Source organism: Zalophus californianus, chromosome 17, assembly GCF_009762305.2.
Source record: "Zalophus californianus isolate mZalCal1 chromosome 17, mZalCal1.pri.v2, whole genome shotgun sequence".
In the NCBI taxonomy this organism is placed as follows: domain Eukaryota; kingdom Metazoa; phylum Chordata; class Mammalia; order Carnivora; family Otariidae; genus Zalophus; species Zalophus californianus.
The window spans coordinates 3,984,921-4,008,286 of NC_045611.1; the positions used below are offsets into that span (position 1 = coordinate 3,984,921).

Here is a 23,366-nt window from a genome sequence, read left to right on the forward strand (position 1 = left end):
CTCCGCGGCCGGCAGCGGCGCAGCCGGAACTGCGCAAGCGCGGCGCCCCTGACCTCGTGGGGTTCACTTCCGGGGGTCGCGCCGCCCGGCTCTCCCGGCTGGGCTGTGCGCCCTCGTGTGTGCTGGGCGGCCGCCTAGCTGCGATCGGCCCGGCGGGACCCACCCGAACCGAGCCGCGGGGCCCGCTCCAGCCCGGCCATGAGCGCGGCCGCATGATGCGTCCCTGCCTCGGCCGCTGCAGTCGCCGCCGCCGCGGGCCGGGAGGAGCCGCAGCGCCGGGCGACCCCGCCCGGGCCTCGGGTGAGTGCGGCGGGCTGGGCCGGGCTAGGGCCCGGCAGGCTGCTCACGCCCCGACTCCCGGCCGCTCCCGGTCCCCGGCCTCCCTTCCCTCGGTCCCCTGCGTCCTCTCCTCCACCTGCCGCGCACCTGCGACCTTCCCGAGCTCCTCGGGGGCACCTCTGTGCCACCTTGTGCCCGCGTTTGACTTCCTTTCCAGGTGTCTCCTCGTCACTCTTTCGTTGATCTCTCGGGATCGGGCCCGAATTGCAGCCCCAGGTTTTTGCCTGACCTTGGGCATGACACCAAGCTCTCCGAGCCTTGTTTTCCCCGTCTAATAAACTAACCACGGGCTTGTTCTTAGGGCCCAAAGAGAGAGTGACTATAAAACCCTACTGTAAGCTGTTAAGAGTGGTTTATAGGCATGTATTACGATGGGCTTCCTTGAACATCGCCCGTGGCTTCTCGAATGCTCCTGTTCTTTCCTCCCTTTTAAAAAAGTTTTAACTATTCTCTTTTATTCTTTGCCCATCTTCCTGGTTATCTTCCCTTCCCCCGTCAATGGTCTTTGTGGCGAGTTGCGGGACAGGGCATCTCGGACAACCAGGTCAGCCTTCAGGGCAACGTCTGCATCTCTTCTTGGTGCTGCCAAGGTTCACCTCTCCTGAGGAGTCATTGCTGCTGGAACTAAGTCTCTCTGCTGTGATGGACAAACTTTATTAGCTTATAAATAACACATTTATGATGGTAGTTAAATAGGAGTGTAAGAACTGTTGAGGTAGCTAGCTGCCTTGTAGCCTCTTTTACTGACCATTTGTGCAGTGAGTCCACTTGGTGTATGTACTTACTTACCGTACATGTATTTGTCTATCTTACTCTTCCTGTCTCAGATGGTCCAGAAATCTGGGTCCGCTATTTCTTCCTAAACTCCTCACCTCACAGATGACAAGTTTAATCTTTTTGACCTTGTTTTACAACGTGTACTTACCTAAAGCCACCTTTATAAAAGTCACCTTGTTAAATTTGCTTGTTAGGAAGTCGGAACTTTGTTCACGTGAAAGGTTCTTGGGATAGTAAAAAAAAAAAAAAAATGGGATGGAACAGAAATGTTAAATTGCATTTCTTGACACTCTGGAAGATAGAAGGGTTCAAGTTATTGAAGTTACTTGGGTTGTGTATTTTGGGGAGTTAGACTGGTTGGGTTCACCCTGACTTTTGAGTTTAGAAAGGGAGGAGAACAAGACTATCTGAGAGGTGGTTTCCTAAAGAATTCATTAAAAGACCATGGGAACTTTTTATGCAGATGTCTCAGCTCAAAGCAAAGGGGTAAAGTGTGTGCGGAAGTATTCCACTACTAATTGCTCAGAGCCTGCCTTAGATTACAGTGTATAAACTGGACTGTTAAAGCTGTGCTAATCCGCTATAAAAGTAGAAATCTAGAAAGGACAAGCATTAGTATGAACAGAATGGCCCTCTCAGTGAGAGAGAAAGTACTAAAACGAACTTAGTCTTGATTTAGTCAAAAGTATGGATTGACTTCTACATACCTACTGAAACTTACCTGCAGGCTTGGGACTTGGTGGTGGTATTGGTAATTTGAGAAATGGGACTAGAAATAAGTTTATATATGAACTTAATGTTTGGGGTGAACTGGGAAGTAGTTTTCCTGATGATGTGGGAGCAGCCCTGCTCCACTCCATGTCGGGCAGCTCTACAAGACAATTTTCCTAAAGCAGCTTTTTGGGATTATGTTTCTTAAGACTAATGTTTTAATTATAAGAATAATACAGCTTATTTTATTAAAAAAAACAAACAAACAAAGTTAAACACTAGAGCAGAGCATAAGGTCTCAACACGCATTGCATTCCCTTTTGGCCCCAAAGCCAGTGTCCACGGTCAGCATTGACAACTTCTGTGTAACCCTTCAGCTGTAGCATCTGAGAAGTGTTCAGGCCAACCGTGAGAGTCAAATCCAGAGTTTAGAGGGGACAGTCTGCAAGACCACCCTCACTTTTGACATTAGCTGCAAGTTTCGGGGTTGTCAAAACCACCCTCAGGTTTGATGGTTATTTAGAGAAGGACTCACAGAACTCCCTGAAAGCGGTTATGCTCACGTTGTGGTTTATTACAGGTAGAGGATAAAGATTAAAATCAGCCAAGTGAAGAGGCTTCTAGCAGAGTCTGAGGAAGGAGCAGAGGTGACACTTCTGTCGTCCTCTCTCTGTGGACTCAGAATGTGTTAAATTCCTAGCACTGATATGAGACAGCGTGCACAGGAGTATTGCCAACCCAGGAAACTCATATGAGCCTCGGTGCTCAGAGTCTTTATTGGGGTTCCGTTTCATAAGCGTAACTGATTCATTAATGGACCACGCTGATACTGTGTGACCCAAAGCCCCCCTCTGAGTCACATTATTGGTCTTTCTGGTTTGGCCCGTTCCCACCCTGAATCTGACTGTCGGCCAAGGCCAAAGGCCAAACCTCCTTTTGGGCAAGGTTATATATTTTTTTGTTACACAGCATCCTTCCTTTTTTCATGGTCCCTTTCTACTTAAAAATACACTCTTTTGTTGTACCACTAACGAATGACTACCTTCTAGAACATGGAGGAGACAGAGGCTACTGGGGGAGTTCTCTCAACCTTGAGTCTTTTCTAGCTAAAAATCTCTCTCAATATCCATCAGTCTTTTTCTTTCCTCTGCCTCTGAGGAAGAGAGAACCCCATCATTCCATTAACTCTGTGTCTGTTCTTTGCCCTGCCTATCATGGGACAGGCATTTAGGCATTTCCTCTCACTTTTTGCCTCTTTGATTGCTTCCCATTCACTGACCTCTGTCTACAAACATGTTCTTGTCTTGCTATTCATAGCTTTCCTTACTGCTAAGTTTTATTCCATTCTTGTAGAGCCTTGTTAGAACCCTATTGTCTAATAAAATCCAGACTCCGTTTGGGCCCAAGGTAATGCTATACGTTGGTACAGTATCTTATAGTTTTGAAAATACTTAAGTCATCCTGGGATGTCTTGTGTGTAGTGGGGGCTTGGCAAGTGCTTGATTAATGAATAATTTGGCTGGGCAGAGAGTAAGAGTCCTCTACTTGGAGGAAAGAGCAGGAGCAGAAGCACAGAGGGGTGAAAGGGCATGGCGAGGGGACCAGCACAAGTGCCTTGTGGAAGAGACTGTGGCGAGCACTGAGCCTGAAAAGGTAGGGGAGCCAGATTCAGTGGAGCCTCGAATGCCACGGGCAGGGCTAACAGGTTTGGGACCAGACTGCCTTTGTGACCCACACTGTGATTTTGGCCATAAGTCCTGTGGCTACACAGTGGGTGGTGATTGGACCTGGCGACCTTGAGATTAGGATTCTGCAGAGGTACCCGCCAGAGGTGAGGGTGCCTAAACTCGGTTGTGGGAAAGGTGAGCAGGGAGGGGGCAGAGCCCTAAGCAGGGAGTGTCCTTGCGCAAGTAGGAAGGGGTGAGGGGCTGTGTGTCTAGAGGGTAAAAGGTACTTAATGAATACTGGTTGCATGAGGAGTGCTCTCAGTACGTGAGAGGAGAGGCCAGCTCCCTCCCTGTGTTGCTGGTGCTTTGGAAAGGGTGCAGTTCTAGGCTCTACGTTCTGGGAGAGGGTGCAGTTTATTGGCAGCACCCTGTAAACAGGGAGCAGTCAGGATAGAGAAGCTTCCAGTGTCTCTTGAGACAGGCTTTTACAGTACCATTTCTCTGTTGAAATGTTTTGAATTCTCAGAGTTCCATAGTCCCTAATTCAATTTATTCATTACAGAATGCATTTTCTAAAACCAACTGCTCTGGGAGGTGGTGTATTTTAATGGAAGAACATGGACTTTGGAGTCAAGACAGTCCTGCATCCACCCTTTCCTGGCTGTGAGCTTGGGCAAGTTACTACAGCTTTAAGGCTTCATCTACTTGTGTCTGAAATGAGCTGATACTAGCACCTTGCTTTTAGGGCAGCAGCTGGTTCTGATGTACTGATGCGTATAAAGCCCCCTGCGCAGGGAGACGGTGGTAGGGATTGGCCTTTCCTTTCCTTTACAATATCTTCGGTTGTCATTGATTTGCATCTGGCGGCCAGCTATATTAGTAGCATGGCACATGTTCGTAGTGTTTTGGATTTGGTTGAGTCTGATGTTATAAAAGTTCATTTCATTTTAAACAAGGAAACCCTATTTAGGAGCATCTGGAAAGAGGCCGGGAGTCACCAGACTGATTGAGGTTCAGCTAGTCCCTGAGACAGGACACTAGAGAGGTTTGGAACCCTGGTGTTCTTTTTATTTTCTGGATTTAGAATTCCTCAGGGTTCATTTACCTTCTTGGGATTTTTAGAAGAGCTGCTCCATTTGTCTTTCAGAATCAGGCTGTGGCTCCAGTACAGACGTAACAGACCTCTGGCATATGGGTGAGCATTCCCTTGAGACCACCTCATTGAGCCTGCACGCTCAGGGTGACACCCCAGAAATGGAGGCTCCCCCAGAAAACCCCTGCAAGTGGGTTTCTCTCTTCTCCCCTTCTCCCTCTCTCCCCATAACCTTCCACATTTCTCCCTGCTTTTCCCCAAGGCTCCCAGACTTCTGACTTCACCCCCTGTGCCAGATCCCACTTGACCCCCTTCCTGTTCCTGTGGGCTTCTTCAGGCGCGCTCCCTGGTTCTCTCACTTATTCATTCCACTGATGGGTATGGAGTGTGGAGCGTCCTGGGGGTGTGTCGGGACATTGCGGGGGAACATCGTGTGGAGGTGATGAGCGTAGCGAGCCGGCCAGCGAGGTGGGGAGGGTGAGTGAGGTCAGCATGGTCTGGGTCGGGTTGGGCTTTAGACCACAGGAAGGCCTTTGGATTTTATTCTAACTGCAGAGGCCCTCGTTGGGTGGTTTTAAGTAAGGGAGGAACGTGATCTCATTTAGATCTGTGAAAACGTACTCAGCTGAATGGGGGCGGACTGTGGGCTGCGGACAGCAGTGAGAGCAGAAACCGTGCTTAGGAGGCGCCCTGCACACTGCCCAGGGCCAGGCTCGTGGGCCTTGGTTTGCCTGGGCGGGAGGGGGAGGAGGTCAGATTGGGGTTGGTTTGGGAGGTAGCGCCCCCAGGACTTGCTGAAGGGTTCAGTGTGGGGAGGTGGGGGAAAGTTCAATGAAGGGTGACCCCTGTGTTTTGTCCTTGACAGCTAGATGGAGGTGCCCCCATGGAACCATGAATGTCGGAAGGGTCTGGTGGGCAGAGGGCCTTGTTGAGGAGCCGGCTGATAATACTCAGTGACACATGGTTAGTTGGGGGGTTCTTAGATATATGTGTTTTTAGCAGTGACAATGGGCCTGAGAGCCTCTAATATCGTTTGGAGAGAACATGTAGGTAAAGGGAAAACCCAGGGTTGAACCTGGGCACTGCCAACACTGAGGCGTCTACAAAGACGAGGACCCAGTAGGAGACTGAAGTGTGGCCCGTGCGAAAGAAGGAAGAACCCAGTGCTGCCCTGCCCCCCATTCATGAGATTGACTGCGTTCTGAGTCCCATCACGTGGGTGCGTTCCGTCATTTGCCATCCTTCCGTATTTTAGTGTGGAAGACCTTTCTAGAAACCTTAAATAAGTTTACTGCTCACTGTATGGGTAATGTGCCAGCCTGTTATTGAGACTTGGCTCTAGTTAGCTTAATATTCTGTTGGTTTTTTTCCTTAAAGGTTAATATTCTGTTCTTTAGATTCAATAATTTGAGAAAATAGTGGTTTTGTATAGCATATATTATCGGTAGGGTTTGAAAGCGCAAGCTAAATCTTTCATGATTGCAAATTGACGGAAAGAGCATTTGAGAACGTAATTGCCATAAATACCCTGTAGTAGATTATCTGAATGCTCCATTCTCTCAGCAAGTTCAGCTAGGACTCCGCTGTCTGCAGTCTTCCCACTGGGTCCCGGCTCACTTAGCATCCAGGCTGAAGGTGACACCCCCAGGCCAGGCGTGCCTGACCTCCCCCTTCCCTCCCCTTCCAGGTCGCGACCTGCCGGATCTTACTGTTACCCTCAGTGGCGCCTCTGCTGAGTTCTTACCGCTGCCCTGCTGACCCAGCCTCAGTCCGACCTGGCTACCCTGTCACTTCCTCCCCACCGGGTCTTAGTCTCCCCGGCACCTCCAGGTCCCTGGAGTTTGCTGTCCCCTGGCCTGTCAGCCTTCTCCCCTTCATCCTGCACTCCCTGGTGAATCATTTCAGCCCAAGTCTTGCCTTTGATACCCTGGTTTTTCCTCCTATCCTCTTGGCTACTCTCCAGCCCCATTATGCCTTTGGGTGCTGAGCCGGGCTTCTGGATAGCAGGGCGAGCCACTCCCATCACGGTGTTAGAAACTGGGGGTCTGCTGTGCTGCCTGGGCCCACGGCTCCCTTGGCTGTCCTCACCGCAGCGTCTCTTCTCCAATCTCAGTTGCTTCCTGTACTTGTTAACGCCCCCAACCCACTCCTGACTCCTGGCTCAGAAGACGGTGTTATGGAGCGTGAACAGCTTTAGCTTCAGTCCCTCTCCAGGGTTCTCTGTAGACGTACCCCCCCCCCCATCCCACTGTTGCTTCGTCCATCTCGGGAAGAAGGGTCATCCCCCTGAGTCTGCAAACTTGGACACTCATTCTTTTTAAAAACAGAAAACTGCAGTGAGCCTAAATTATCTCTGCAAGAAAATTTCAAATAAGTACAGGATGAGAAAGAAAAAAGAAACAGGAGCAGGCATGGCGGGGCCTCCTCGCTGATGTTTTCTTAGACTGCTGCTATAGCTTAATTGGCTTCACCGCACATACATTCGTTCTGTTTCCATTAAATCACTTTTGGGGCTGTCCTCGGCTTTTAAAAGCTAGCCATGGTCAAAGCAGGATGCAGTACAGTGGGATTGTGTGGAGCCCCAGGGACTCACGGGGGTGAGGGGTTGGTGGGCACTTAACCCTGTGGGTCCAAGGCGGCCCGTGTGCAAGTGAGGAGACCAAGTTTAGCTGACCCTTGAATGACATGGGTTTGACTGCATAGGCTACTTATATGTGAATTTTTTTTGATAAATACAATACAGTACTGTAAACGTGTATTCTCTTAGGATTTTTTTTAACACTTTTGCATCTCTTGCTTACTTTATTATAAGAATACGTGCAAAAATTGTGTTCAGTGGTTGTTTATGTTTTAGTGTGGAGTAGGCTATTAGGCTATGAGGAGCTAAATTTGGGGGAGTCAGAAGTTGTACATGGATTTTCGACTGTTTGGGGCAGGGGTGGCGACACAGCCCCCGTGTTGTTCTAGAGCCAGCTGCACTTAAGGATCACTGTCGGACCATTACATGAGATAATGCATGACAGCGGAAGCTGAGAGGCAGAATTCCCTCGACTTTTCCTTCTAGCTGCATATGTCCGGGACTTAACTGCATCTTTAAAAAGGTGCTTCTTTAATTTCCTCACCACCCAGTCTCCCAAGCTCCGGGCACTTGGCCAGACCTGCTAGGGAAAGGTCCCTACTGAGCTGAGCCTCTCCTGGTGCCTGCTTTGGGAGGGCTGACCGCTCCAGCCTTCGTGCTCTCAGCTCCCTGCTCTTAGGCCCCCCTGGCTCCCTTGCTGGCTCTTTGGACCCTTGTCAGAGCTCCAGCCCCACACTGCTGTGGCCCCTTGGGTGGTCACGTCCGTTCCCACTTTGTCTCTTGAGGACGGAGTAGTAGGAGGGCAGATGACTGTTTGCTGGTTTATTCCTGAGGCACCTCAAGTCCCGTGAGCCCCAGTCCCGGGGGACTCTTCTGAGTCTGCGGCTCCTGTGTTCTGGGAGAAGCAGGTGGGACAGAAACGCCTCCGAGTCCCCTTCACTTCCGTATGCTGTGCCCCAGCCGTCCCTTGCCGTTGAGCCCCGCTGTGCTCTTCCTTCTGGGGACAGCTCTCAGTCCCCTGCAGGCCCCACTCCCGTCTTGGCCCCGGCCAACTCCTTCTCTCTTCTGGGTGGTGGCCATGGCCTCCTGGCTGGCTGGCTTCCTCCTTCCATCCTTGGTCTCACCAATTATTTTTTAAAACATCTGTCTATTTACCAGCGATGTGGCGCCTCCCATACCAGCAGAACAAGTCCAGACTTCCAGACTCCTGAGTTGGGCATTCTGAGTACTCTGTGAGTGGCCGCACCTGCCCTTCCCCTTCATACCTTCCCTCCCCTCCTTCACCCTGAGCTCGAGGCCCTTTGTCTCGCTGGGTTCCTGCTCCCGCCTGGGCCTCCTCACACTGTTCTCGCCTCCTGTGTGTACCTCGCCTGTTGTCAGGGCCCACCATGCTGGCTTCTTTACTGACACTTTCTCCGGCTCCTTCAGATAGAATTAGCTGTTGTCATCTCTCTCCCTCATCACCCTTTGCTCCTAATCTGGGGATAACACTTAGCACATTATTTACGGGCCTGACTCCCCCCCCCCTGCTGGTTTGTGGGCTCCTGTGAGCTAAAGCTGCCTCTGTGGTTATGCGTCCTGGGGCTAGTGTAGAGAGGATGGTGCTTGGAGCCCCCCCACGTCTGAATTAAGTAGATCTCTCATGGTTCGCGTTTGCTTCCTATGCTTCTTCTGTGCCTGAAGCAGAGAGTTGCTTATTCTTGCTTTTTATAGGTCATCAGTGGGTGTATGAATAGTAAAGCCATAATGAGTTTAAATAGCATTTTAATATAGACATGATTATCAGACTCTACAGTAGACATTCTTTTTATTGCAATAGTGAAAGTAATTGTATCTTGATTCTTTTTTTTTTTTTTTTTTAAAGATTTTATAAGTAATCTCTGCACCCAGCCTGGGGCCCGAACCCCTGAGACCAGGAGTTGCACGCTTTACTGACTGAGCCAGCCAGGCGCCCCTCTTGATTTTTTGTCGTGACTGATCTCCAAAGAATATTGATGTCTTTTGTTTATTTGTTTTTAGTTTGTATTTGAGGATACATTGTCTGTTTACAGTCAAAGAAAAAGTGAGGGAGGAGGCTAAGAACCTCGTCTGAAGGTACAGACAGAGGTCAGTCAGAGACATCATGGCCCCTGAGTGCAGTTTCTGGAGGAAGCATCTGGCTGGAACTTGGCCTCTGCTTCACCTTTCCCACCCTGTCCCTGTAACCGTGCTGCTTATTTTTCTTCTGTTCATTTTTTTTTAATTGAAGCATAATTAATGCACAATGAAATGTACAACTTTTAAGTGTACTGCTGATCGTTTGGGTTTTTTTCCTAAACCAGCTCGTTGACTTTTGTTTTGACACATGCATGTGCCGGTGGCACCAGTGGTCCTGTCAGGATATAGGCATTTCCATCACCTCAGAAAGTTACCTTGGGCTCTTCTCAGTCACTCCCCTTGTGCTCAAACCCCTGTTCTGATTTCTTTCAGAAAAAATCAATGTGGCCTGGTTTCAGGTGCCATACAGGTGACATGATATCTTTGAGATTTATCCATGTGGTCACAAATCTCATAAAAAAATTTTCTTCCTCTTCGCTGCTGAGCAGTGTGCCCTCGGATGAATATGCCATAGTTTCTTGTGCATCTCCCGGTAGTGGATGTTTGGGTTGTTTCTGGTTTGGGGAGTATTATGAATACGGTTGCTGCAGACAGTTCTGTACATGTTTTGTGTTCAGATTCATTTCTCCTGGGTAAATACCGACAAGGGGAATTGTTGACTCACAGGGTGGGTGTCCAGCTTGGGGAAAGTGTCAGGCCGCTTTTCGAAGTGGTTGCTGTGTTGGTTACTTTTCAAAACGTATAAAATAATTGGGGATTTGGTCTCACTGTAGAGATTCTGCGGGAAACCTGATGTCTGCGATGAGCAGTCTTACATCTTGCAAGGCCAGTTTTATTTTAAAACATTGTTAACATAAGCTTATTTGAAAACAGTTCAAGATATTAGGTGTTCAGAGGTGCTGGCTGTTGCATAGCCATCCCATGAACAAAATCACTGCATGTACAGAGTCGCCCGCACTAGTGCCGGCAGCGTGGAGTCACGGCCACGTGTGTTCCTCAGACGTTCAGAAGGCGCTCGGAGCACTGGCCCCGGGGTGGCGGGGAGGCTGTCAGGTAAGTGCTGAGGGAGAAGTGGCTCCTGAGGAGTCTTGCAGTGGCTGCTGGGCAGAGGGGATGACAGAGCCTGGCCTCGGTGGAGGACGGGCAAACTCGGGGCTGGACAGAGAGTGGCCTCCGCTCTGCCCTGGAGAGTCTGGCTGGTGGCAGAGACTAGGGGGTACCGTGCCACCAGCAACCACCCCCTCCCCCCTCTTCCACGCCAGCCTCCTGCTGTCCAAGTCAGGGGTCTTGGTTTCAAAAGATAGACTCCGGCAGAGGGTTTGCTTAAGCAGAAAAATCATCTCTTGGAAGGAAACGGGGAAAGGACGGAGCGGCCAGGCGCGCAGAGCAGGCGGCCAGGAAGGAAGCGAGACTTGCGGCGGGAAGGGCTGCCGGGAAGGGCTGCGCTTCGCCGGCCTCCTGCCGCGGGCACGCCGGGCCAGCTAGTTCTAGTTTACACTCTCTCCTGAGGTCTCTGTCACTTAATTCTCCTTTTGGGAGAAGTTCCTCATCACTCGTCCAATCCTTTTTTTTTTTTTTTTTTAATTTTAATTCTATCATTTTTATTTTTCAGTAACGAGGAAGTTCTCAGAATGTTCCTCTTTTGTTTCACAAATACAGTGTCTTAACTCTTAAGGTTTCTCTCTGCGTTTTGCCTCTTTTGAATTCCTTTTTCCCCCTCTTTCTGGGGCACTTTCTCTCATGAGACCTATTTTGGGCTTTCTTCAAAACCTCTGACCTGTATGTCAGTCAAAGCATTCTGCTGTCCGCCTAGAACATACACAGGGATGCATGTCAGTTATATTTCATTAAGGCTGGAAATAAATGGACAGCTTTAAAAAAACTCATGAAAAGATTTGTGCTGGAAATAAAGACTGGTTATGTTGAGGGGGGGGGACTCCCCCCACCATCTTGGTATCTTTAGGCCTTTCCTCTTGGGCCAGACGTGTGCTTTTGTTTTTTGTTTTTTTTTTTTTTTTATTTTTTTTTTATTTTTTTAAAGATTTTATTTATTTATTTGAGAGAGAGAATGAGAGATAGAGAGCACGAGAGGGAAGAGGGTCAGAGGGAGAAGCAGACTCCCTGCTGAGCAGGTAGTCCGATGTGGGACTCGATCCAGGGACTCCAGGATCATGACCTGAGCCGAAGGCAGTCGCTTAACCAACTGAGCCACCCAGGCGCCCCAGACGTGTGCTTTTGGAGAGGCCACATCTGGTCACCCGCCTGCCAGCGATCTGGGAGCCGGGAGGGAGATGCCACCTGGGAGCTTCTTCCTTCAGCAGATGGCCTCGCTCGGTTCCCTGCTTGCTTGCTGTGCCTTGTTCCCTCCCACAGTGGGCCTGGAGTCCTGTCCAGCACCTCTCACCTCTTGGTCTCACTCTCTCCATTTTCTCTGGAAGTCTTCTGCTGTGGCTGCTAAAACACTTGTTGACTTTTGAAATATAGGCTGGTCCGGTTTGGTTTGGATGATCCCTGGGGATCTTTCTCAAGAGATTTTGGCTTCTCGACTTGTATTTAATGCCAGGGCTTGGATAGCAGGAGGGTAAAACGGGCAGATGTAAAGTGAATGACTTCATTTTCAGGATTGTCAGTCCCATTTCATAGTTTACTAGTAATGAAAACACAGAGTAATGATTTCATGGTTAAGGATAGTTCTGAATGACAACTTGACGTGTAAAATCTTACGTTGCTTATGTAGCTCCCCAAATTGATCCTATCCCATGAAATGTTACGTACTTTTGTCATTGAATGAGTCACTCTTCTAATTAGAGTTTTTTATCTTTCAGATCCTGTCACATAGGACACTATGCACCTTAAGATCCTGAAGAAGAGGCCAAGATGTTCGAGTGATGTTTAGAGATCATTTGTGAGGTAAGCGAGTGACTCTGGGCAGGTGTCTTGTCATGGCGTCCTTCCTGCCATGGGCGCCGACTGTGTTCGTTCAAAGGGCAGCACAGGCGGTCCAGAAGGTCAGTCTTTTTACCTACCGGCTTTGGTTTGCTCACCACTTACCCGGAAGGTAGAACGTGCCTCTGGAAGGGATTCTGTGAAGTGAATTTGGAAGTTATCCGCAGGTATTACAGGATGAGGCGCCTGCCAAGTGACAGTTAGTGGAAAATATTGCTCGGATGGTCGTCCGCTCAAGTCGTGGCGATCTCCTGTGGCACCTGCCCTGTTCTGGGAAACAGGGCTTTCTCTAACATGAGCATAAACAAAGCTTAGGATTGGGAGTATGGACAAAATCCCATTAAATTGGCCATTAAAGTCAAAAAAATGCTGACGCATCATCTGCCGGCCTGTTAGTCGATGCGTGGTGCTTTCTGGTTTCTCTCAGAAATGGTCTTCAGAAGGAGATCGATGGCACTGTGGCACTGAGTGTGGAAAGAGACGCACCCTGACCCCAGGGACTGGTACACTTAGTGTTGCAGCGCAGATGGCCACGCGGCCTGCTCTCCTGTGTCCAGCATGCGCAGATGGTTCCGTGTGAAGGGGCTGCTTCTTCATTTCCTCCCCGCCCTTCCTCTTGCGTTCATGAAGTATAAACACGGTGACTCAGCAGAATGCCCGTGCAGTGGGCTACACAGAGCTGAATCTATCCGCCTACTCTGCTGTGTTCATTGATTGTTTTCTTGAAAATAAGGTGACTTTTGGGTATCAGATGATTTTCCCATTGCCTTCGGGTGGACTGTACAAATTTGGCTCTGTAACGTTTTCACATAAACATCATGCATCCACATCCTCATGAGCTTGTCTAGGAATCTCCTACCACGCCCAGGGTTGGCGTCTTTGTGGCTTCTCTTCCTGCAGGAATAGACCTGCCGTCTGCGGGCCAGGTAGGGGTGTGCCACGACAGGGCTGCACCCGGCTCTCGGGGCGGGGGTGTCACCAGTGGGAAGGCTGGGCTGAGCTGGTTCCGTGTTCACTGTGTGTGCCTCTAGAGACTTGCGGGTTCTTGCTTTCTGGAGGGAACTTAGACTGTACGGACATGCTCGGACAGAAAGCTAGCCTGTGGCCTCTCGTCTTACTGCCCAGCAAGGAGGCGCCCGCTTGTCGTGGGCAGTGTCCCGCCGGAGGAGTAGCCATAAAGCAAAATGAATTCTGGCCGGAGGAATTTGTCAGCTTCAGTGCTTGATGTTGTATAGTTAGGATTCACGAAGACCCTCTTCTGGAAATCACTAGGAAACTACTTGCGTCTGAGAAGGGGACCAGTTTCTTGGTGTTACATCTGCCTGATAACAGACATGCACTTGCTGGGGGCCCAACGGTGTGCACACCCCAAAAGGGAACACGGGGAGAGAAGACCAGTCCCTTCGTGTGAGTCATTCAGGAAGTGAGACACACAAGGCCTCTCTTAAGATAGAAAGGGGTCCGTATGCTGCAGGCAGCACTGATGAGTGGGGCCTGGGAGTCCCAGGGAGGGCAGAACCTTCCCGTCACTGTCTCGGCCCCTGACAGAATGGGGCTGGACCGGGGTGTGGGCAGAGCCAGGGTCTGCTGTCCTCATCAGGCAGTCATGTCTGGTGTTCAGAAACCCTCTTCAGAGGAAGAACAACTCTTCAGGACGGCATGCTTGCAAGAGAGGAAGGTCAGGCCCCGTGGGGCATGGAGGGCTTGGGTGGGAGGGGGAGACGAGCACGGTGCTTGCAGGGGACGGTGGAGGGCTCGGCAGCTGCCGACCAGGACGGCTGGCTGGAACCCGTCCACATTCTTTTTCTCTTTAATTTCTTCTGTTTCACCTACAAAAAACCTTAAAGCTATTTTTGTCAGACCTAAGAGCAGGGTTCTTTTACTGCCAGTGGGACCCCGTTTCAGGTCTCTCTCGTACCAGTGAATGTTTGTCCACCGTGAGGGAACTCTGCAGAGGGTTTCCCGCGTGACCTCCGTGAGCAAGGCTGTGCGTTCGCCCTTGTCCCTGTGCTGCAGTTGGGGGGGGGGGCAGCCGCTGAAGGAAGCCGCGCCTGGACTGGAAAGATGGTGCAGGCAGGGCTTGTGGCGGGCCCAGGGCATCCTCCTCTCTCCTGCTCCTGTTCCACGGCGGCCGGGCTCTTGCACTGAGGGCGCTCACCTGAGTTCCGGTGCCGAGGAAGGACTCGGGCCGTTTGAGAAGACACTGTCGGTGCTTCTCTGTCCTTTGTACGAACACCTCAAGGCCCGGTGAACGGACTCCTGTGTCCCCCTCCTTGTGTTTATCATGAGCGTCCAGCTGCCCTCAGGTCGCACGCTGGTCACAGAAGGGCGTGCATTAAAGTAGCAGTCCAGACCAGTCTAGGGAAGGTTTCTCGTGAGTTCCTTCAGCCCCTGTGTGCGCTCAGACACCGGTACTGTAGGAAATACAGGCAAGGTGTCGGAAGGAGAGCTGAAGGAACGGGTTAGCAAGTGAAGAGAACTTGTAATTAAGAGAGAAAGGCATTCCAGAAAGTGCAGAGTGGAGGGCGAGCGCACCATAGAGGTGGCCCAGCACGGCCGGCGGGGGAGGCGGGCAGGAGCTCGGCGCTCCGGGGTCCCCGTGCCAGCAGAGGATGGCGGGGGGGCGGGGGGCTCGGGGGCCGGGTATCCGCACACACGGGGCCGCACAGGCTTGGCGGCGAGGATGGCGGCCGCGTGCCACTGGCTTTGTCTCCCCTGGGGCTGGGAGTCTGCATCTGGCCTTCGCTCCCCTGTGGTTGGCCGTAGGTGAGTGTGCGTGCATCTCGGCGTCACCCACGCGGTGGGGCTGTGTCGCGGCCTGTCACCTAGTCGCTAAGGTGAAAGACTGTAGGGTTCAGATCTTGTTCAATTGTTGTCTTCCTTTCTGCCGTGTCTATTTAGACGGTCCTTGTGAGACGGCAAGGAGCAGAGGAAGCCGTCAGGCTTCAGGTGGCCCATGAGCAAGCGTGCACGTGCCCCCTGCACCTCATCGGCTCCGTCCGTTCCCCTCTAGGGTGCGCCGGGGAAATCATGCCGTCATCAGGACACCGGCTTCGGGATGTGGAACATCATCCTCTCCTGGCTGAAAATGACAGTTACGACTCTTCGTCCTCCTCTTCCTCGGAGGCTGACGCGGCCGACAGGGTCTGGTTCATCCGCGACGGCTGCGGCATGATCTGTGCCGTCATGACGTGGCTCCTGGTCGTCTATGCGGACTTTGTGGTGACATTCGTCATGCTGCTGCCTTCCAAAGACTTCTGGTACTCTGTGGTCAACGGCGTCCTGTTTAACTGCCTCGCGTTGCTGGCCCTGTCGTCCCACCTGAGAACCATGCTCACCGACCCCGTGAGTACTCCCCGTCGCCCTGCACCTCCCCCCGTGTCTGGTCATGTGGCGCCACAGACCCTGAGGCGAAGGGCCTCCTGCTCCTGTGGCCTCAGGCTTTCATTAATTCCTGGGTACAGGCTTGTGGCGTTTGTCATGTCTTCTTTTTTTTTTTTTAAGTTTATTTATTTATTTAAAAGTAATCTCTATGCCCAACATTGAGCTTGAACTCAAAACTCCCAAGATCAAGAGTTGCTACTCCACTGACTCAGCCAGCCAGGTGCCTCACATTTTTCATGTCTATTTTATTTTATTTTATTTTATTTTAGATTTATTTGAGAGAGAGAAACAGAGAGCAAGCAAGAGAGAGGGCCCATGCACAAGTGGGGGGAGGGGCAGAGGGAGAGAATCTCCAGCCAACTCCCCACTGAGCACGGAGCCTGATGTAAGACTCGATCTCACGACCCTAAGATCCTGACCTGACCCGGGTGGCTCAGTTGTTAAGCGTCTGCCTTCGGCTCAGGTCATGATCCCAGGGTCCTGGGATCGAGCCTCACATCGGGCTCCCTGCTCAGCGGGAAGCCTGCTTCTCCCTCTCCCCCTGCTTGTGTTCCTGCTCTTGCTGTCTCTCTCTGTCAAATAAATAAAATCTTTAAAAAAAAAAATTAAAAAAAAAAAAGATCCTGACCAAAACCAAGAGTCAGACACTCGACCGACTGAGCTACCCAGGCACTCCACATTTTTCGTGTCTTCACTGGAGAGTAAATATTGCTTAAACACAAATGTCACAGTGCACGAATGGAAAATAGCCCGCTGGGCGGTTTGCACGGATGGAGAGATTAACCAGGTGACTTATAAATTTCTCCTGCTTTAAATACTATGTTCCTCTAAAGAACAGACTGAGATCTGGCTTTTAGATTTCACCACCTAACTAATCTTAAGTTCTTTGCAGCTTTACAGTTCTCTCATTGCTCTGTGTCAGCTGAAGGCTGAGGCCACGTGGGCCATGTATTGGGCTCCTTTTGGGAGCAGGTTCCCTGAGAGTCAAGAGGGGCCAGACCTACCACCATGAACTGCCCTTGGTCCCTGATGTCTTGAAGGCCACTGGATTCAGAACCTCCGTGTTGGGTTTAAGGCTCTTTCTCTGAGGTTTGAGACCTCCTTGGGGTAGGCAGAGCGGTACATACCCTAGAAGCTCAGCCAGGAGTCACCCCCAGAGCGCCGGTTCCATGCTCGCCGCAGAGCCCAGAGGAGATGCCCAGGGCCCCCTGGGGAGAGGTGACAGCCGTCAGCGGAGCCGTGCGACAGGCCGCACCACCAGGTGGTGCCTGTGGAGCGACATTTGAAAACTGCTTTCCACAGCATTAAAACTTTGGTTTCTAACTAGTGGTCCAGGGGCTCCTGATTGATGAATTATCATCTATGCGGTTCATGTTTGTTGGTAGCTTTCTCTACAGAAAATACTGACAAGTTAATATCTTGTTGGTACAGATCTTTTTTTATAAATTAGATTAGGAGTCTGTTTGAGGATGAACTGATACCGATCGGTCCACAGAATGAGGTTTACATGCACTTTTATCTGACTTTTGCTGTCGGAGCCTTGGAGCCGGGGGTCCTCAGTGTCCAAGCCCAGCACACTCACTGCGGAGCCTTGCCAGGCGTGGATGCTGGCCCCCACCTCACGCAGGTTCAGCTCTCCAGCTCTGGTGCCAGCCTGGGCATCCGGGCTTTGAGGAGCCCCTCGCTGTGCGCACCACCGTTCACTCCCGCCTTGCATCTCCTTGGGCTCGTGCTCCCTCCGCAGCCCTGGGCTGCTTTTCCCGAAGTGCATTTCTGCTCCAAGCGCAGCCTCCGTGGCGCTAACCAAGGGGAGATGAGACCTTGTTCCTGCCTTGCCCCATGTAGAAACTCCTCCTCTCTAGGGCGTCACTGTCCTCAGTGCACCCCGCCATGGCTCCTGGAGTCCGGTCCCACAGATGCGTTGTTCACTGAGAAGCTCTGCTGCCCAAAGAACAAGGCCCTCCATGCCCGATGCACAGGCCTCACCTGCTCCTGGCCGCCAGCGCTCCACCTCGGCCAGCATGTGGGACACCAGCAAATGCACCATCGCCACCCTAATGCTCTCCTCCCGGGGCCGAGCCCCCCTCACCGGCCCCTGCATCGGGTCAGGTGTTCAGGGCCACACTTTCCAGGTGTGTGAGTGCTCTTGATGAGGCGGCAGGTGCACTGCACAACTGCAAATACGAGATAAAGTCCTTTCTGTTATCGTTCTGTGCAGTGTTGCCCCCCCTCCCCACCCCCGGCAGCTGCTAGGAAAGCCATACACTGATCATTAAACCCTGCCCTTGAGAATGGGATGACACGGGAGTGGTGTCGACAGAACATTCTGCCCTTCAGCGATAATCAGCTGCCCTTGAGTTGGAATGACTTGACAAACAGACCTCGCTTCTGGTGTGTCCTGCCTTAAGCTAGAAAGAATTCAGGTGACCTACCAGTTTATGAAGGATAAAGTATTTTGTGTTCATTTTAATACATGTGCTATTTTTCATGGAAAGTCAAACTTCTGATCGTGTCTGAGTTATACGGTTATTTTTCATTTTTGTCTTTTGGTTTTTAAGTAGGCTTCACACCCAGTGGGGAGCCAGTCGTGGGGCTTGACCTCACGACCCTGAGATCAACACCTGAGCTGAGATCAAGAGTCAGACGCTTAACCGACGGAGCCGCCAGGCGCCCCTTTTTTCCGTATTAATGTACTTTAAGTGACAACCACAGCATTACAAATTCTTTTACAATGTATAAAATTTAAGACTGATCCTACATTTATTGATTTTTTTTTTTAATCTTCCTTTTTCTCCAAACAAAACATTCTTACTGAACTGCAGGGGGCGGTACCCAAAGGAAATGCTACTAAAGAGTACATGGAGAGTTTGCAGCTGAAGCCTGGAGAGGTCATCTACAAGTGCCCAAAGTGCTGCTGCATCAAGCCTGAGCGCGCCCACCACTGCAGGTACCACAGCCCCCTCCCCAGAACAGCCCGGGCGCCCACCACTGCAGGGACCACAGCCCCCTCCCCAGAACAGCCCGGGCGCCCACCACTGCAGGGACCACAGCCCCCTCCCCAGAACAGCCCGGGCGCCCACCACTGCAGGGACCACAGCCCCCTCCCCAGAACAGCCCGGGCGCCCACCACTGCAGGGACCACAGCCCCCTCCCCAGAACAGCCCGGGCGCCCACCACTGCAGGGACCACAGCCCCCTCCCCAGAACAGCCCGGGCGCCCACCACTGCAGGGACCACAGCCCCCTCCCCAGAACAGCCCGGGCGCCCACCACTGCAGGGACCACAGCCTCCTCCCCAGAACAGCCCGGACGCCCACCACTGCAGGGACCACAGCCCCCTCCCCAGAACAGGAGGCCCTTCTCAGAGGCCTCTGGCCAGCACCTATGTGTGTTTTGTGTTTTGGATGCATGGCCTCGGGTTGTGTGTTCTCAGAGCATGGAATACTGAAAACCAGACTTCTCCTTTTCAGTATTTGCAAAAGATGTATTCGAAAAATGGATCATCACTGCCCGTGGGTGAACAACTGTGTAGGAGAAAAGAATCAGAGATTTTTTGTGCTCTTCACTGTGAGTAAAAGTACTTGTGTGGTGACTTAAGTTGAGTGCTCAATTCTTTAACTAGAATCTTGCTTGGAGCAGGTGAATTTATTCTCACATCAGACCACTTTCTCTCCAACCTTTTCTCTGGGATTGAAATGATAATACTGTGCTGTCCTTGGCAGGAAGCAGTAAATGTTGCTTGTGTGACTGTTTTAGGTGTTTTGTGCAGTTTCGTTCTCTCTCAGATACCTTGAGTCACAGTTGCTAATAGGGTCTTGCCGAAATGTGTTAGGACTCCCTTCCCTGCTGCGTGTTCTGGGGGATGTGCTCCTTAGTGTAGTGTGACCCCGGGCGGCAGCTGTGAGCTGCGCGGATGGATTCCTCCCCTCATTAATCTACTGATGATTGAAATGGAAGAGAAAATACGCTGATGTAGACTTTGCTCCTAGAAATACGTGATGGCTCCCCGGTGGCTAATGAGCTTCTCACTTGTTCCAGATGTACATAGCTCTGTCCTCAGTCCACGCTCTGATCCTCTGTGGACTCCAGTTCGTATCCTGTGTCCGAGGGCAGTGGACTGGTGAGTCACGCTGTGTGTCCCCTTCTCAGGAGCACATGCTGTCGGGCAAAATGGGAAAAGCCAGAAGAACAGATGTTCCAATCAATTCCTAGATCCCTTTAGTGAGGAGTACAGGTTTCAGGTCTACTGCCTCATGAGTGTATTGAAGCCACAGACATACATTCCTTGCTTAGCCATGTAATAGTTCCTGCGAAGCAGCTGTGCAGAGTTTTAAGACTACCTGGAAATGAGTGTCGTTCCGCCAAACGTTGAGTTTGCTTTCTGGTTAGCTAGCTGGGAATTGTCAATGTGGGCCTTGCGTTACTGTATTGGAGCGAACTGCAGCAGGTGCAGTAAGGTGGGCACTGATCGCCCCTCCCTGGACAGGACGGCAGGTCAGCCAGACGCGCCCCCTGGGGGCCTGTGTGGGGCAGGGTGGGGACGCGGGGCTGTCCTGTCTCCTAGCTTCCCTTGAAGGTCAGTGCACAGGTACAGCTTTCCAGAAACCTCAGGTGAGATGGAAACTGCTGACCAGCAGCTGGTGGAATGGTTTTGTGCCCAGAAGGGCTGACTGCCTCCGCCCCGTGGTGAACAGTGAATGTGCCATTGACAAGTGAGCACAACGGTCCGCTGGGGCTGGCTCCAGGGCTGGCTCCACGAGGATTCTTCTGTGAGCCGAACGCGATGCTCTGGGGCCCACTCACAGCCCGCTTTCTCTTGTTCACAGAATGCAGTGACTTCTCACCTCCGGTGACTGTAATCCTGTTGATCTTCCTGTGCCTTGAGAGTCTTCTGTTTTTCACTTTCACTGCAGTTATGTTTGGCACCCAGATCCACTCCATATGCAACGATGAAACGGTACGCTTCCTTCTCTGGCGCGGCTGCTTGACGTTATTTGTCTTGGCTAAATGGGCAAGCCCAGGGCCCACAGCAGGTGCGGGCGCACTGACTCGGGGGGTGACAAGACAGGTTCTGTGTGCCCGTCCTTCCTGTGAGTGCGCGGTGCAAACTCAAGGATCCGTTTGACTTGAGAGTCAGCAGATCCGGGCAGATCGAGCCAGGCCGATTCCCAGGTTCTAGGAGACCCAGCCCCCCCGCAGCAGCTATACGTGAGGTGCCGTGCCTTGATAAACATTTGTAACAAATGCAAAAAAGGTTGGTGGCCTGACCCCAAGGACTGGCTCCTTCCCGCCACCGCCGTGGCTGCCTGGGCTGGGTGCGGGTGGCCACTTGGCCGGCGGCTACAGCCTGCGTGCGCTCCGGAGGCCGTGGGGCTGGCACAGCAAGGAGGGTCTGCTCTGCTGGCCACCGAGGGCCCACACGTCGCCAGAGCATCTGGCGGTCACGTGGAACCGGATTCCAAACTCTGGTGCTGGCTTCTCTGCTGTGAGCACGGGGCCTGCCTGTGTGTGGTGGGGGTTCCGCGGGGGCTGCCGCCCACCTGCGATCCTCTCTGCTTCCAGGAGATCGAGAGGCTGAAGAGTGAGAAGCCGACGTGGGAGCGGAGACTGCGATGGGAGGGGATGCGGTCTGTCTTCGGAGGGCCCCCCTCCCTCCTCTGGATGAACCCCTTTGTCGGCTTCCGGTTTGGGCGGCTGCAGACCAGACCCAGGAAAGGGGGCCCAGAGTTCTCTGTCTGAGGCCTCAGCATGCCGGGACTTGTCAACAGACTCTAAGTTATTTATTTGGGGTCTGAAAGGGTATCAGCAGCTCACCTGTGACCATGATGGCAGACGGAACCTACACAGATCAGCTGCTTGCAGCAAGCAGAGTTTTCTATATTTATAGTCACAGATTGCAGAATTTCGAAACCAGTGACGGGGGGACGCTCTGGCCAGTTTTCGCCTGTATGACTAACGAGAGGTATGTGGCCACGTGAAGAAGCCAAATGTCATTATCTTCCTGCACAGGATTTTTGTCAAGAACACTTAGCATTTTCTAAGAAGTTGTGTGGGATATTCCATGGGTGATTAAAATCCTGTGTATTAAGCTGCTTTTTTCAATCATGAAGAAAAAAAAAGTCAATCCAGTGAATAAGAATTCTCCAGCTAATGGTTTCAGGGTATTCCTGTTGACCCTGGGCTTCATTAGTGCACTCCCTTGAGCAAGAAGGGGCGTTTACATAGAAACATTTTGGTCTCAATGAGCTCTGACACTTTGCACTGAATTTGCAAAAGATCTGTGCACTGAACAGTGAAGGTGGCTTTAGATTCACTCCCACTGCCCTGGAAGAGGGGTGCTTTGACCCTTTCAGCAAGTCTGTGTGTGTGTGTGTGTGTGTGTCTGTCTGTCTGTCTGTGTGTCTGCGAGTGTGCGTGTGCATGTGTGCTTTAAAATTGGCAGTGTTGTTTAGGTGACAAAACAGGTAATAGCTGCGTGCAGCCAACGAGCTGTTTTTTTAGAAACCAACGTTTCAGGGAAGAGGGGAAGCTGCCACGGGACCCTTGTCCCGTGGGGTTTACTATGAATGTATTGCATTTTGGAGAATATCTTGATCCAAAGAACAATCACTCCTGTGTGGTCCTTCGTTGCCCTCCTGTTTTAACTTCGTTTTAAAGATCTTGGGTGCGTGAGGGCCTTGGAACGGATGTGGTTTTTTTCCCAGCCAAGTCAGCAGTATATGGACGGCACCTCAGTAAGAGAACAGTGAAGGCTCATGGGGGCCTAATACTTTGTGCAGCCGGATGTCGTTTTGGGTGTGGAGGAGGGCGGGCCTGGCCACAGTGACTCACAGAGACAGACAGCTGTGGGCCTCTGGGCATCACTGAGAATGTGAGGGGACTCCCAGGCAGAGCCCCAGGACTCTGAGCCTCACTCACTTGCAGAGAGTATTCAGGATGGCAACAGCTTTATTTTTTGTATCATTTCTGTTTCTCTACCCATGTCACAAATGATAAAACAGGACCTTTGGTGCAGAGCTTAAAATGCTATCAGAAAGCAAACAGCTCCCCTCCTTGGGGACTCGCCTTAAACTCGCCTGGTCTGTACCTGTTCTGCGGGACTCGTGAGGAAGCGATCCATGACACAGCCCTAGGCTCTCTTGCGAGCCTGCCTGCACGCTGAGAAGAGTTGGTGTTTCCTTCCTGGCTTTGACGCCTTTCCGTTCATCTGTGAACTGTTATGTTTCTGTGGGAATTAATCTGTATCCTCTCCTAATCAGGGCTTCTGCCACTGCTGATGCAGATCCCCAGGGGGACCTACCTGAGACACAGCTGTTGCCAGGTGAGCAAAGCTGGGGGGGGGGGGGTGTCTCGGAAATGGACCGAGTCTCTGCACACTTGTGTGAGCCATGGGGGAGGGGCCGTGTCCCTGCTAGAGGGACAGGCCCGAGGGGCACCGGACACGACAAGCGTCCAGAGGTCGTGTTGCATATTCATTTGCACATCCGTTGTCTGGGGTGGACTTGTGTGTTCGGCTTCAGTGTGAGGCTTTTAAAATGTATACCTGTTTATCAATAAAAACATGGTCAAAGTGGTTGAACCCCGTGAGACTTGGCAAGTGTGTGCAAATCAAGTGTCCTTGACTTTCACCTCTTCAGCGTTACTTTTATGTGAAATAAAGTTGCCGCTGACAGCCCCAGACAGCTGGGTAAGTGGCGCAGGTCCTCACTGACCATCAGCACCAGCAGCCTGGCTGCCGCCGTCACTGTCCCAGAGCCCTGAAATGCTCTGGTGCTG

At 51.6% G+C, this 23,366-nt stretch overlaps 1 protein-coding gene across 4 annotated transcripts; it reads left to right on the forward strand.

Moving 5' to 3' along the window:
* Window positions 1-98: 98 nt before the first annotated feature.
* On the forward strand, window positions 99-23,169 carry ZDHHC7 (zinc finger DHHC-type palmitoyltransferase 7). 4 transcript variants are annotated; one of them, XM_027620025.2, is made up of 10 exons: window positions 99-300; window positions 4,642-4,689; window positions 5,453-5,550; window positions 12,088-12,172; window positions 15,222-15,553; window positions 18,415-18,539; window positions 19,061-19,157; window positions 19,629-19,710; window positions 20,417-20,547; window positions 21,153-23,169. In XM_027620025.2, exons 5-10 carry the CDS (start codon window positions 15,239-15,241, stop codon window positions 21,327-21,329), a joined length of 927 nt encoding a protein of 308 aa, XP_027475826.1. In that variant the 5' UTR covers window positions 99-300; window positions 4,642-4,689; window positions 5,453-5,550; window positions 12,088-12,172; window positions 15,222-15,238; the 3' UTR covers window positions 21,330-23,169. The 4 variants fall into 4 exon arrangements, with proteins under 4 accessions (XP_027475826.1, XP_027475827.1, XP_027475825.1 ...); XM_027620026.2 differs by lacking the exon at window positions 5,453-5,550; XM_027620024.2 differs by lacking the exons at window positions 4,642-4,689; window positions 5,453-5,550.
* Window positions 23,170-23,366: the final 197 nt, after the last annotated feature.